The 17,096-nt window shown below is 32.5% G+C and overlaps 1 protein-coding gene across 1 annotated transcript in view; it reads right to left on the bottom strand.

Annotated features, from left to right (window-relative positions):
* The window catches only part of LOC139517853 (dynein axonemal heavy chain 2-like), a 92,951-nt gene that overhangs the window by 54,317 nt on the left and 21,538 nt on the right, over positions 1–17,096 (bottom strand). Inside the window, exons 12-22 of the mRNA XM_071309320.1 lie at positions 16,224–16,406; positions 15,461–15,595; positions 12,837–12,916; positions 12,330–12,476; positions 11,056–11,347; positions 10,519–10,623; positions 9,321–9,491; positions 8,740–8,868; positions 8,025–8,236; positions 724–924; positions 128–284 (exon numbers count right to left, since the gene is read on the bottom strand). Coding sequence (XP_071165421.1) covers positions 128–284; positions 724–924; positions 8,025–8,236; positions 8,740–8,868; positions 9,321–9,491; positions 10,519–10,623; positions 11,056–11,347; positions 12,330–12,476; positions 12,837–12,916; positions 15,461–15,595; positions 16,224–16,406 — 1,812 coding nt within the window. The remainder of the gene's footprint in view (positions 1–127; positions 285–723; positions 925–8,024; positions 8,237–8,739; positions 8,869–9,320; positions 9,492–10,518; positions 10,624–11,055; positions 11,348–12,329; positions 12,477–12,836; positions 12,917–15,460; positions 15,596–16,223; positions 16,407–17,096) is intronic.

The raw sequence follows: 17,096 nt of genomic DNA on the forward strand, positions 1-17,096 counted from the left end.
CAACTTTGAGAGGGTTTTACTTCCAGTCTGAAGAAAACCAAGGGATGATCATATTTCTATACCCAAGCCCCCCTTCCCCCATGGGATGAATCAGAAAACAAGGATTGTATTCTACTTTTATCTATACCTTTTCTTCTACTGTAACTTGATATTTCTCCAGAATCTGAAATTGTTCTGCCAGTGGTGCAAACTTTTCCTCTGTCGCTTCCAGCTCATTATGTAATTTGTCCCATAGGTTTAAACTAATACCTAATTCAGATAATGTCTGGGGAAGCTGATTTATTCTGTAAAATTATACCAAAATTATTAGTTGATAGTAGGTGTTTAACTGTTCTGTTTAGGCCCTTTTGGTTCTATGTTCTCATAAGTTTTCAATTGTAGTCTTTCAAAACTTTTGTTCATGAGCTGAACTGATGAAGGTTAATCCAGAAACATATGTTTATGCATGTAAACCACTTTATATAATGTTTTTTTTAATCCTATACTAAAGGTATATGCTACTTATGTATTTAAAAGTTATGAAACATCATCAGTTCTTAAAAATGTTTAAATATTATTAAGAATATAAAAATAGGAAGACATGGTATGTTTAATAGTAAATCTCTCCAATGTTATTAAAACTCATAAAACAACATTATGACCGGAAAAAACTACGAAAAGATAATAAATAGTCCATAATATTACACTTCACAGGAAAGTAAAAAATTACAAAAATCTTTTTACCTATCTCCATTTTCCACTAGATAATCCTGAAGATCCATCAGACTGGTGGTGGACATTTTCTTCAACAGTTGTGTGAACTTTGTTTGCCACTCCCGACAGTGGCTCATAATGGCCGTCTTCAGTGGAGAACAATCAATCATCATAAACTGTATGATTTCTATGGTCTCATGGGCCTCTACATTATTGGCAACTTCATCATATCTGTAATAAAAAGAGATTAAAGATAGCTGATTTATAATGGCAAATTAACAGGTTAACAGTCAATCATCGCAAAGTAAAATATTCAACCATTGGTCTTAAAAGATTTGAAAGTACAAAGCCTGGGCAGACAGACAGAACTATCACTAATAACAACTACTTTACTGTGCAGGGGGTATAATGTCATTTAATGGGTTGCAGGTTTCTGTTCTAGTATCTTGTGATATATATAAAGGTAGCTAGTTTAAACGTAAAGAGTCAATCATAAATATAAAGAAAATACTTTAAATTCAGAAATTTTGTTAGGTTTTTATTATTGTAAATTATGTGACTGCAGAGTGCATAAGTTTCGCAATAATAAATAGCATTCTGATATCTGATCAATATATCTGTATACAGATTTCCCTGAAATCACAATAATAAATGGCATTCTGGTATCTGATCAATATATCTGTATGCAGCTTTCTCTGAAATCACAATAATTAATGGCATTCTGGTATCTGATCAATATATCTGTATACAGATTTCCCTGAAATCACAATAATAAATGGCATTCTGGTATCTGATCAATATATCTGTATGCACATTTCCCTGAATTCACAATAATAAATGGCATTCTGGTATCTGATCAATATATCTGTATGCAGTTTTCTCTGAAATCACAATAATTAATGGCATTCTGGTATCTGATCAATATATCTGTATACAGATTTCCCTGAAATCACAATAATAAATGGCATTCTGGTATCTGATCAATATATCTGTATACAGATTTCCCTGAAATCACAATAATAAATGGCATTCTGGTATCTGATCAATATATCTGTATACAGTTTTCTCTGAAATCACAATAATAAATGGCATTCTGGTATCTGATCAATATATCTGTATACAGATTTCCCTGAAATCACAATAATAAATGGCATTCTGGTATCTGATCAATATATCTGTATGCAGTTTTCTCTGAAATCACAATAATAAATGGCATTCTGGTATCTGATCAATATATCTGTATGCAGTTTTCTCTGAAATTACAATAATTAATGGCATTCTGGTATCTGATCAATATATCTGTATACAGATTTCCCTGAAATCACAATAATAAATGGCATTCTGGTATCTGATCAATATATCTGTATGCACATTTCCCTGAATTCACAATAATAAATGGCATTCTGGTATCTGATCAATATATCTGTATGCACATTTCCCTCAAATCACAATAATAAATGGCATTCTGGTATCTGATCAATATATCTGTATACAGATTTCCCTCAAATCACAATAATAAATGGCATTCTGGTATCTGATCAATATATCTGTATACAGATTTCACTGAATTCACAATAATAAATGGCATTCTGTTATCTGATCAATATATCTGTATACAGATTTCCCTGAAATCACAATAATAAATGGCATTCTGGTATCTGATCAATATATCTGTATACAGATTTCCCTGAATTCACAATAATAAATGGCATTCTGGTATCTGATCAATATATCTGTATGCACATTTCCCTGAATTCACAATAATAAATGGCATTCTGGTATCTGATCAATATATCTGTATGCAGATTTCCCCGAATTCACAATAATAAATGGCATTCTGGTATCTGATCAATATATCTGTATACAGATTTCCCTGAAATCATAATAATAAATGGCATTCTGGTATCTGATCAATATATCTGTATACACATTTCCCTGAATTCACAATAATAAATGGCATTCTGGTATCTGATCAATATATCTGTATACAGATTTCCCTGAAATCACAATAATAAATGGCATTCTGGTATCTGATCAATATATCTGTATACAGATTTCCCTGAAATCACAATAATAAATGGCATTCTGGTATCTGATCAATATATCTGTATACAGATTTCCCTGAAATCACAATAATAAATGGCATTCTGGTATCTGATCAATATATCTGTATACAGATTTCACTGAATTCACAATACTAAATGGCATTCTGGTATCTGATCAATGAAATCACAATAATAAATGGCATTCTGGTATCTGATCAATATATCTGTATACAGATTTCCCTGAATTCACAATAATAAATGGCATTCTGGTATCTGATCAATATATCTGTATACAGATTTCCCTGAAATCACAATAATAAATGGCATTCTGGTATCTGATCAATATATCTGTATACAGATTTCCCTGAAATCACAATAATAAATGGCATTCTGGTATCTGATCAATATATCTGTATACAGATTTCCCTGAAATCACAATAATAAATGGCATTCTGGTATCTGATCAATATATCTGTATACAGATTTCCCTGAAATCACAATAATAAATGGCATTCTGGTATCTGATCAATATATCTGTATACAGATTTCCCTGAAATCACAATAATAAATGGCATTCTGGTATCTGATCAATATATCTGTATGCACATTTCCCTCAAATCACAATAATAAATGGCATTCTGGTATCTGATCAATATATCTGTATGCAGATTTCCCTGAAATCACAATAATAAATGGCATTCTGGTATCTGATCAATATATCTGTATACAGATTTCCCTGAAATCACAATAATAAATGGCATTCTGGTATCTGATCAATATATCTGTATGCAGATTTCCCTGAATTCACAATAATAAATGGCATTCTGGTATCTGATCAATATATCTGTATACAGATTTCCCTGAAATCACAATAATAAATGGCATTCTGGTATCTGATCAATATATCTGTATGCACATTTCCCTGAAATCACAATAATAAATGGCATTCTGGTATCTGATCAATATATCTGTATGCAGTTTTCTCTGAAATCACAATAATAAATGGCATTCTGGTATCTGATCAATATATCTGTATGCAGATTTCCCTGAATTCACAATAATAAATGGCATTCTGGTATCTGATCAATATATCTGTATACACATTTCCCTCAAATCACAATAATAAATGGCATTCTGGTATCTGATCAATATATCTGTATACAGATTTCCCTGAATTCACAATAATAAATGGCATTCTGGTATCTGATCAATATATCTGTATGCACATTTCCCTGAATTCACAATAATAAATGGCATTCTGGTATCTGATCAATATATCTGTATGCACATTTCCCTGAATTCACAATAATAAATGGCATTCTGGTATCTGATCAATATATCTGTATGCACATTTCCCTGAAATCACAATAATAAATGGCATTCTGGTATCTGATCAATATATCTGTATGCACATTTCCCTGAATTCACAATAATAAATGGCATTCTGGTATCTGATCAATATATCTGTATGCACATTTCCCTGAATTCACAATAATAAATGGCATTCTGGTATCTGATCAATATATCTGTATGCACATTTCCCTGAATTCACAATAATAAATGGCATTCTGGTATCTGATCAATATATCTGTATGCACATTTCCCTGAATTCACAATAATAAATGGCATTCTGGTATCTGATCAATATATCTGTATGCACATTTCCCTGAATTCACAATAATAAATGGCATTTTGGTATCTGATCAATATATCTGTATGCACATTTCCCTCAAATCACAATAATAAATGGCATTCTGGTATCTGATCAATATATCTGTATGCAGTTTTCTCTGAAATCACAATAATAAATGGCATTCTGGTATCTGATCAATATATCTGTATGCAGATTTCCCTGAATTCACAATAATAAATGGCATTCTGGTATCTGATCAATATATCTGTATGCACATTTCCCTGAATTCACAATAATAAATGGCATTCTGGTATCTGATCAATATATCTGTATGCACATTTCCCTGAATTCACAATAATAAATGGCATTCTGGTATCTGATCAATATATCTGTATGCACATTTCCCTGAATTCACAATAATAAATGGCATTTTGGTATCTGATCAATATATCTGTATGCACATTTCCCTCAAATCACAATAATAAATGGCATTCTGGTATCTGATCAATATATCTGTATACAGATTTCCCTGAATTCACAATAATAAATGGCATTCTGGTATCTGATCAATATATCTGTATACAGATTTCCCTGAAATCACAATAATTAATCTCCAATGTGTGTCCTTTCTTCAACAAGAGTGCACACCATGAAATGTCTCAGCTTCTTTTCTAATCATTGATATTATGTTGATAGTCCTAAAGATAAAGTTTTTTACAACTGTCACATAATCTTAACAGAGAAAACTAAACACTGACCAATGAACAATGAAAATGAGATCAAGGTCAGATGAACCATGCCAGGCAGGTACCATGTACAGCTATCTATTCTTCCATACAACAAATATAGTTGACCTATTGCTTATAGTTCAAGAAAAACAGACCAAAACACAAAAACATAACACTGAGCAATGGACCGTGAAAATGAGGTCAAGGTCAAATAAAACCTGCACGACTGACAAATAGATCATAAAATATTTCCATGCACCAAATATAGCTGACCTATTGCAATGAGTATTAGAAAAAAAGACCAAAACTCAAAAACTTAACTTTGACCACTGAACCATAACTAGAGGCTCTAAAGAGCCTGTGTCGCTCACCTTGGTCTATGTGACTATTAAACAAAGGAAGCAGATGGATTCATGACAAAATTGTATTTTGGTGATGGTGATGTGTTTGTACATCTTACTTTACTGAACATCCTTGCAGCTTACAATTATCTCTATCTATAATGAAGTTGACCCAGTAGTTTCAGTGGAAAATGTTAGTAAAAATTTACAAATTTTATAAAAATTGTTGAAAATTGACTATAAAGGACAATAACTCCTTAGGGGGTCAATTGACCATTTCGGTCATGTTGACTTATTTGTAAATCTTACTTTGCTGAACATTATTGCTGTTTACAGTTTATTTCTATCTATAATAATTTTCAAGATAATAACCAAAAACAGTAAAATTTCCTTAAAATTACCAATTCAGGGGCAGGAACCCAACAACGGGTTGTCCGATTTATCTGAAAATTTCAGGGCAGATAGATCTTGACCTGATAAACAATTTATCCCCCATGTCAGATTTGCTCTAAAGGCTTTGGTTTTTGAGTTATAAGCCAAAAACTGCATTTTACCCCTATCTTCTATTTTTAGCCATGGTTGCAATCTTGGTTGGATGGCCGGGTCATCGGACACATTTTTTGAAATAGATACCCAAAAGATGATTGTGGATAAGTTTGGATTAATTTGGCCCAGTAGTTTCAGAGGAGACGATTTTTGTAAAAGATTACTAAGATTTACGAAAAATGGTTAAAAATTGACTATAAAGGGCAATAACTCCTATATGGGTCAACTGACCATTTCGGTCATGTTGACTTATTTGTAAATCTTACTTTGCTGAACATTATTGCTGTTTACAGTTTATTTCTATCTTTAATAATTTTCAAGATAATAACCAAAAACAGTAAAATTTCCTTAAAATTACCAATTCAGGGGCAGCAACCCAACAACAGGTTGTCAGATTCATCTGAAAATTTCAGGGTAGATAGATCTTGACCTGATAAACAATTTTCTAATAGTCAGATTTGCTCTTAATGCTTTGGTTTTTAAGTTATAAGCCAAAAACTGCATTTTACCCCTATGTTCTATTTTTAGCCATGGCGGCCATCTTGGTTGGTTGGCCGGGTCCCTGGACACATTTTTTAAACTAGATACCCCAAAGATAATTGTGGCCAAGTTTGGATAAGTTTGGCCCAGTGGTTTCAGAGGAGAAAATTTTTGTAAAAGATTACTAAGATTTACGAAAAATGGTTAAAAATTGACTATAAAGGGCAATAACTCCTATATGGGTCAACTGACCATTTCGGTCATGTTGACTTATTTGTAGATCTTACTTTGCTGAACATTATTGCTGTTTACAGTTTATCTCTATCTATAATAATATTCAAGATAATAACCATATAACGGCAAAATTTCCTTAAAATTGCCAATTCAGGGGCAGCAACCCAACAACCGGTTGTCCGATTCGTCTGAAAATTTTAGAGCAGATAGATCTTGACTTAATAAACAATTTAACCCCATGTCAGATTTGCTCTAAATGCTTCGGTTTCAGAGTTATAAGCCAAAAACTGCATTTGACCCCTATGTTCTATTTTTAGCCATGGCGGCCATCTTGGTTGGTTGGCCGGGTAACCGAACACATTTTTTAAAATAGATACCCCAATGATGATTGTGGCCAAGTTTGGTTAAATTTGGCCCAGTAGTTTCAGAGGAGAAGATTTTTGTAAAAGTTAACGACGACGGACGACGGACGACGGACGACGCCGGACGACGGACGCCGGACGCCAAGTGATGAGAAAAGCTCACTTGGCCCTTCGGGCCAGGTGAGCTAAAAATGAGGTCAAGGTCAGATGACACCTACCAGCTAGACATGTACACCTTTCAATCATTCCATACTCCAAATATAGTAGACCTATTGCATACAGTATAAGAAAAACAGACCAAAACACAAAAACTTAACTATAACCACTGAACCTTGAAAATGAGGTCAAGGTAAGATGACATCTGCCAGTTGGTAATTTACACCTAACAGTCCTTCTATACACCAAATATAGACTTATTGCTTATAGTATCTGAGATATGGACTTGACCACCAAAACTTAACCTTGTTCACTGATCCATGAAATGAGGTCGAGGTCAAGTGAAAACTGTCTGACAGGCATGAGGACCTTGCAAGATAACCACATACCAAATATAGTTATCCCATTACTTATAATAAGAGAGAATTTAACATTACAAAAAATCTTAACTTTTTTTCAAGTAGTCACTGAACCATGAAAATGAGGTCAAGGACATTGGACATGTGACTGACGGAAACTTCGTAACATGAGGCATCCATATACAAAGTATGAAGCATCCAGGTCTTCCACCTTCTTAAATATAAAGCTTTTAAGAAGTAAGCTAACATCGCTGCCGCAGCCGCCGGATCACTATCCCTATGTCAAGCTTTCTGCAAAAAAAGTTGCATGCTCGACAAAAATTGTAATAATAAATTTAATGCTAGCAATATTTTCTGAATTTGCAATATAATATGGATTTTTCAATATAACATCCTAACAAACCAAAGACTTCATAATTTACAGCTAAACAGACTACGGTATCTAACCTGGCAATGTCAGAGTCAAAAGATGAAACAACTGGACCAAGGTTCTGATAGCGTTGGATAAACATTCCTTTATCAATCTCCCAGATCTCACGATAGTTGTCCCAGGTCTTTATATAGTTAAGCATGTGAGTGGCATTAGTCTGCATCCCTGTATTTATAACACTGTGAATCTTCCTGGCCTCTTCACTTCTCGCTATCATTTCATAGATTGGCTACAAGATAGAAAATAATGCTCTTCTTTCCCGTTGTTATCAAACCCAACTTGTAATTTGAGAATTCCATACAAATTATATTGCACACCATAAAACCTAGTTCAATATACTTGTACCAAGTCAGGCAGTCATAATCATGAACATTAATGTTTTTGGAATACATATTAATACATTGTTTAGTCCCTCTTGTAAAAAGATTGACCAGGAAACAGCTTTAAATAAAATAAAATAAAATAAAATGAAGTCAATCCCTTTTATTTTGATAATCTGAAAAAATATCTGTCTTATAAATTCTTGAATTTGAAGAAGAAACTAACTTCAGTTTTAAACAAAACAGTGATAATGAAGTGTAAATGTAAGGTAATTTATTATGCAGTTGTTGTATTTTAAATTATTAAAAATATTTAGCAAATACTTAAAAAGTTGTATTTTTCTTGATTAGCATAAGATGTTCAGATATTCAATTCAATTCTGAAATATTGTATGAATAATCTAAATATGACCTCTTTAACACTTTCTTTTGGTGTCAACAGACTAGGTAGTCTCTGTATCTGTGATAAAGCACTGGTAATGTAGCCATATTCACTGCTGACAGCATAGGCTAGCTCTGATAGGGATGGCTCCAACTCAACCTGAAATGTAGCATGGTCAGTATAAACTGTAACTTTACCCTAGTTCTGATAGGGATGGCTAACATTTTTTTTTGGCTAGAATTTACCATTATTAGTTTCCAAAGTATGCAATATTCACTAAATGTATTAAATTGGGACAGAAGAGCTTCAAATGATTCAGCAAACAGAACTAAACCATCTGCATATAAAAAAGCAAAATGTTTAATACAAATATTCATCTCATCTCAATTTCTTCAGATATATAGTTTAATCCCAAAACATCATGCATTTGTAAAAACAATTCCAAATCATTCAAATATAGGGAGAAAAAGAAAGGAGAGAGATTTTCTCCTGGTCTTATCCATTTTTACAAAGAAAATAATCAGATGATTGACTATAAAAGTAAAAAAAGACTGACACTTGACACTAGTTCTGATAGGGAAGGTTATCCCATATTCTCTCTTATTATTTACCTTTTTATCCTTCAGCAAGACTTTAACTTTAAACATAGGATTTGGTGGATTTTTGCCATCTCCATTTATGGATTTAGACAATTCCTGTAGAGACCATTTCACATTTAGTCTGAAAGCTTCCTCCACCATTTTATCCATTTTCTCTGTATATTTATGCCAGTGTACCTGCACCTAAAGTAGATCATATGGTTAGAATTATATGCAAAGGATAAACACTTATTTAAACTAGTATGCAAATTTGTATGACATAACTTAAAATCACTCAAGTTGCCAAATTATGCATCCTAATAAAACCAATTTTACTTCAAAATTAGGAATTGTTATATGACATCAGAAGGTTATTCAGAGCAAGATCTGGGGTCATTCAGGGCATAGGTCATAGGGCCATCTTTAACTTGCCATGAGATGTAAACTGTGGCTTTGAGAAAAAGAAAATCAAAATATGTTCTGTTATTTTGCTTTGTGTTTGTCTAGCCTATGATTTTTGACATTTATAGTATAACTAATCGCCGTATTTGAATATCAAAAATAAATCAACGCGTGACCGAACAACGCATGGATTAAACGATTATTACATTGGCAAATGACTTTTTTTTCATGAAATTAATGTAGAAAATGTAAGGAACTATATCTTTTTCCTACGCATTGACAATTTGTTTTGATCCGACGTTATCGACGTCTTGACAACGCCTATTGTTGTATGACGTCAGAGAGTGAAATAACCACGTTTATTTCACATGTGAAATTATCGGTTTTTATTTAACTGGGAAATCAATGTAATTCATTGCAACCAATGTAATAAAAACAAAATAATCTTTATCCTTCCTTTTCCATTATTTTGAACATGCCTTTATAATGGTTTTGATTGACACAATTTGAGTAAGAGTTACAACCTTTTGCCACCATGTAATAGGTCTACATGGCATTGCACAACTTCCTTCATAAACTAGCCAAATTTAACTTGTACTGACTGTTAGACTATATAGAAAGTTGTTTTCTAAACAGTTTTAATTTCTATCAGCCTTGATTAAATCATTGCTATGAATTAGAGACATGTTAAAATATATTCTGAAGAAATAGATATGTAAAAATAGATTATGACAATCTAGGGATATGTGAAAATAGACTTGGAGGATCTAGAGGATTGAGATACATGTGAGATTTGATTATGAGGGTTTAGAGTAATGTCACAATATACCTCACTGCCATCCAGTCTGAATATTTCATGGGTTTTCTTCATAGTTCTGACAATATTCTCATGTATTTGTGTCAATCTTTTTGTGACTATCTCTCTATGTTTGGTCTGAAATAGAAAAACTAGAAAATAAAAAAAAAATGAAATATTTTGGTACTTACCTCATTATTTTTATTATTTAAAATTAAAGGAAGTAAGACCTTGTCAACTTTTAATCTGAAATTAAAGAACCTAAGTGAACATGTTTAGACTACCCTACCAAATCAACTTCTTTTAAGCCAGAAACAGCTTAGTGTTATAATGACAAAGTAGTTCTCCCCCAAAAAAGGATGATTATAATCAACTTGTTCATTACTTCAATGGATAATAGGCTATATATATGTTAGTGTACAATACTGTCCATATTGTTCAAAATTTCAATCAATTTCTAGAAGCTGTCATCTTGAATTTGGATGTTTTAGCCAATAGCTCCGGTAATAGTGGGGGCATTAAAACTCTTTGCAACTGTTATATATTAAATATTCTTAGTTTAAAACTTACTTGATATGAATCAAAATCCATTTTCTCATAAACTTTCCTAGGAATAATCTTAATCAATAATAGTTCACTGATTTTCACACACTGATCGGCGATCTCTGTGTTAGCCCCTTTATAATCATCAACAATAACTTGTACTTTGCTGGCATTATTCCGACAATCAGTGACAAAGTATTCAGATATACCATGTGACACCCATGTCAGTTTGGACAAACCAGGGTGAATCTTTTTATCAAGGAATCTTATTCTCTCTCTAAACAGGGCTCTTTCTTCATATGACAATGCTGCTATGATCCTGAAACAGAGATTATAATTTGTATAACAGCATCATTCCCTGTATACTAGAGGGGCACTAGCTACGAGATGTAGAAAAAAACTTGAAATTTTTTTTCAATCATTAATGAAAGTGAAATATTCATTTGCTTTTGGCAGCCAGAATGGTTCAATTTTGTCAAAATAAGATAAGAAACATTGATGATGATTATTCAATTGCAAGTGAATAATTCAACCTCATGGAATCAGTATTCATGTGAACTTCAATTTAAAACCTTAGCTAGAGGAGAATAGCACATGAACTGTCTGTGTTCAGTTATTTAAAGGAAAAGAATATCAACATTGAAAGTGAAACAAAGGTAAATCATTTGATTGACTGGTTTGATGCACACAAAAAATCATTCTTATACAGGTAAAACAATGATTAACACATATTTTGAATCTTTAATGTGAAATTAAACAAACATAGAAAAATACTAATATACGAGTGCAATATCTATTTATGTTTATATGGATTGTATGACCATTGGAGGTCTTTGGAGGTCAACTCGATAGTTATTTAGATGGTGTATAGACTAAAATACATATGAAACGAAGCCACATAGTATGGAGCCCATACCCTGTAAATTGTTTATTATAGACTTGTTATAATTTTAATAAATGTTTAACATTGTTATAAATCAAATATGAAAATTTGAGTCAAATCTGTGAACATGACAACTTGTGCCCCTTTAACAAATATTCAAAATAACTTGACAAAAATCAAATAATTTTTTATGACAGTAATTTCAGAAATTTGTGTATGCATTTATTATTACTATTGTTGAACAATGTGGAAAAATGTGAGTTACAATTCAGGCATTATTGTAGACCTTGTAGAACATTAAAATATATCAACTTGATTATGTGATCTCTGAAATTATTACATAATACTGAATCTGGAGCATACCTGTTATAATCTCTGACAACTGAGAACATCTTTTTAATATTGTACTTTATCATACCTGTTATAATCTCTGACAACCAATAGAACGTGCTCTTTTAAATTTCTGAGATCTTCCCTTCTGTTGTAGGCTATGCGTACATAGTGGGGAATATCAAAATTCAATCTTTCCCAATAATGTACCTCCTGGAAAATCTTCTCTAGTCTCCTGAAATTAAATACAAAACAATATAGAATTGATTCCTTTTGTGAAGAAAAAACATGAACTTTAAATAAAGGAACAATTAAAATAGTGATATCCAAACATTGCCTGTCTCTTATATGTCACAACTGATTTACCCTTTGTGTGTCACTTATCGTTAAGTGACATCTAAATTAAGATTTCCTCGAGCACCAAAATTGTATCCAAAATATCCTCCAGTACCAATATTGAACCAACCTTAGAAGATCTCTTTACTGTCAAATGTGTTATCTAAAATAAGGTACTTCTTTCTCTTACAACAGAAATCCAACTTTTGAGTGTCTTAACTGTCTTTTGGTTCTTAAATTTACCTATGAAATAACTTACTTGTCAAAATTGATATCTAACATTGGAGGTCTCTCAGTACTTCTACACATCAGGGGAATGTCAAGTAACTTCATTGGGTCCTAAAACATTATATTCTTCATTAATATACATATATATTACAAAGACTGTTAGATGTCAATACACAAACCATACAATATATAGAGCTCTGAATTTGGTCTAAATCATAAGTTGGCAAACCATATATAAATCTGTAAATTTGGTCTAATTGATGAGTGGCTAACCATATACAAAGCTTTGAACTTGCCAAAGATGATAAGTGACATTACCATAAGTAAAGTGTCAAACTTGATCCAGATTATATCATATATGAAGCTCTGAACTAGGTCTAGATGACAAGAGGCCTTACCATATATAAAGCTATAAACTTGGTCTAGATGATAAGATGCCATACCATATACCATAAATAAAACTTTGAGCTTCACCCATATTATCAAGTGAAAATATCAAATATAAAGCAATATAATAAATGTTTCAATATACACTAACCAGCTTAGCATACAGACAATGTTTCATAATGTATCAGCATATAAAAGACGATTACTTATACACTAGACAGCTTAGCAGCATCTACTAAATGTTCCATTATGCACTGAACAGCTTGACAGAATTTCAACAATATTCAATATGTACAAACCAGAGAAGCATACGAACAATGTTTTATTATGTACTAACCAGTTTAGCAGCCAATAAACAATGTTTCATTATTTACTAACCAGCTAAGTAGCCAATAAACAATGTTTCATTATTTACTAACCAGCTAAGTAGCCAATAAACAATGTTTCATTATGAACTAACCGGCTAAGCAGCCAATAAACAAAATTTAATTATGCATGAACCAACTTAGCAGCCAATAAACAATGTTTCATAATGCATGAACCAGATCAGCAGGCAATAAACAATGTTTCATTATGCATGAACCAGCTTAGCAGCCAAATAAACAAGGTTTCATTATGCATGAACCAGCTCAGCAGCCAACAAATAATGTTTCATTATGCATGAACCAGCTCAGCAGGCAATAAACAATGTTTGATTATGCATGAACCAGCTCAGCAGTAAATAAACAATGTTTCATTATGCATGAACCAGCTTAGCAGCCAATAAACAATGTTTCATTATGCATGAACCAGCTCAGCAGCCAATACACAATGTTTCATTATGCATGAAACAGCTTAGAAGCCAATAAAAAAGGTTTCATTATGCATGAACCAGATCAGCAGCCAACAAACAATGTTTGATTATGCATAGACCAGCTAAGCTGCAAATAAACATGTTTCATTATGTACTTACCAGCTTAGCAGTATACAGTGAAACCTGGGTAAACCGAACCCTGATAAAACCGAATTTCAGTTTAAACCGAACAATTTTCAAAGTCCCACAAAATTTCCCTATCAACTAACGTTAATCTAACCTGAAAAAACCGAACCCTGTCAACACCGAATTCCGAACTCTTTTTGAAGGCTCGTTAGTAAATTTATATTTAAAAATTACCTGTCAAAATCGATCAATACCAATCAAAACAATAAAATATTATTAATTATTTGTATGATTCAATTAAACAAACACAGGATGGCAGAGTATCCCCGAGGGTATTTGAGGTTTAATGAACTTGTGAGTTGTTATTACAAACTAATTAGCATGTTTGTGTCCATGTATAAAGTGATATTTCTTTTTTAAAGAAACTTTAAACTGGTCAGGTACCCCCCATCGCCGATAATGACAAGAAAGGAACTTTCCCTCAGATTAATTAATTGCATGTGACTCAAATAATTACGGCCACAAAATCGTAACTGCCATTTTGTAGCTAAACTGTTTAATTAAATAATAGTTTTAAAGCCTTTCACTGGATTAAGAAGTCGTGCAACACAACAAGGTCAATGGATTTCGATATCAGGATTCCCTTTAGAGGCCCTATATATTTGATTTGAATGCTACCGAAGACCTCCGTTAGCTATTTAGCACAATAAAGTCCAAGAATAAACTGGACTCCTGCTGTTGTTTCACTCTTATCGTGTGCCGAAGTATCAATCAGCGGGTGACCAGTTTAGTCCGAGAACTCGTGTGTACAATGACGTTCCCGATTCAACTACGGAATCGTCATTTGACAGTGACTGTTAATCTGAATTGGTTAGTGAATGAACGGATGAGAAAATAATTATAAAAAGCAAAATCGTTCCACGTCGGACATCTTATAACGACGAGCGTGATGGACGAATTGGCGTTTGATTTATAAACAAAAATGTAGCAAAACGTCATCTTCTTATATTTTACATTTACATCTAAATCAACACAAAAATAAACTGTCGTCTGTTGTGTCACCTATTATGATTATCCCCTGTCAGTAAATGCCAAAATTATTTTGGTGTCGACTTCCATTTACCTCTTCAATCCGAACACCTGTGAAAACCGAACAAAATGCAAAGTCCCGTGGGTGTTGACGGTTTAGACAGGTTTCACTGTATAAACAATGTTTTATCATGCATGAACCAGCTTAGCATCATATAAACATTTTTTTCTGATATGATTTTTAACTTTTGTCCTCTACGACTTTATTACTGTGCTGATTTTTATCTTACCTTAAAAAAAAATCAAACAAAAGTACTTACTTTAACAACACATAAGGTCCATTCATGAAATGTTTTCCTCATGTACTCATCTAGAGCCTGATTCAACTGTATAAAGGCACCTCTAACCTCTTCTCCAGTCCCAGTAAAGGGCAGGAAATGGGACTTTGATAGTAACTGTTTATAAATAAAAGATGTATAAAATGAACTTAGCCTCAATAAATGTTGGCAGATGAAAGAATACCTATGTCTAATTTTCTTTTATCAAAATATGAAATCAAGAAAATATTTGTAAATTTGTAAATGGTAAACAACCAGTAGTTTTTTGACAATGGGAGTCATTTTGGAATAGAAAAAAAATATACCAACAAATGTATTTTCCTTGAAATCCTTGCTACAAAAAATTTATCAAAATTTTAAAATCAATAACTAGTCTGTATCTCAATTTTTGTTGAAATCCTTACATGAAAAGAAAATATTTAATTTTGTGATTTTGTGAAAAAAAATCACAATAGCTAACTTTTTCTCATATTTGACATTAAAAATCAATTTGAAATAGCATATTATATACCTTTATAAATCAAATTTGCATATTTTACCTATATATAAATATATATATATCAATTTTAACAAAAACTTAGTATTTTCGCAGCTAATTTCACTACTTATTCAAAAACAATCCTAAATATCTACTCTTATCTATATTTCTAACTTCACTTTTTACTGACATGATTAAATGTGAATCGTTAAACAAGAAAACCCGTGTATCACATTTATACATATCAATACAGACTGTAAACCTTACATTCATGTTTCTTTGGATTCTATTCTTGAGATGTCTGGCCCACAGAGCTAGTCCAGCATACTTTGGATGGTCAGACATTTGTAGTTCTGGTTTAGAGGATAGTTCCACCTTGACACAATTTAGTTCTGCATTAAACATTATAAACACATCCTTGGTCTTCTTATCAATCATCCTCTTAATGGCCTGAAATACAAAAAATGTCAAAATTTACATCACTTTGCAATTTATTCTTTGACAACAATTCAAGTATTTACAGTATAAATTATAGCTACAGGGGTTAAAAAATCCACTAGCCCGACGCCCATACTAAAGCATTTACGCCTCAGGCAATCAAAACTTGTAAACCAATATGCCCGACGGACTAGTAGTAGTAACAAAAAATTCTTGGCGTTTCCAAAATAGATAGTGGAAAATCCCTTCATCCCTATTCTATCTTAGCCAATCAGATTCAATCATCCGGGATTCCAAGCATTTGAACTGGTTTGTACAGGTCCTGTTAAACAGTTACATGTTTTAAAAATAGAACAAATAACTCAGGGTGGCCCGGTATCATGCATTGATCACAATATGAACATGTTTTCTGTGCCAGAAAATATTTAACGACCCATAGTACTACACTGCATAAAAATGAACTAGTTGATACAGTGTTCAATGTCCCCTTCAAAACATGAAACCCACCCTGTATTATGCAGAAAAATCTGATTTGTAAGGCATACTTGAGTAGGTTAGTTTGGATGGGCTAGCAGTTCTTCGAACAGGGCTAGTAAAATCTTGCAGCCAATAAGTCCTGGGCTAGTTAGCTGTAACTAAATTTGTTAACCCCTGAGCTACTGTCAAACAGTCAGTCATAACTTCCCTCCCTTTAAAACAAAT

Source organism: Mytilus edulis, chromosome 3, assembly GCF_963676685.1.
Source record: "Mytilus edulis chromosome 3, xbMytEdul2.2, whole genome shotgun sequence".
In the NCBI taxonomy this organism is placed as follows: domain Eukaryota; kingdom Metazoa; phylum Mollusca; class Bivalvia; order Mytilida; family Mytilidae; genus Mytilus; species Mytilus edulis.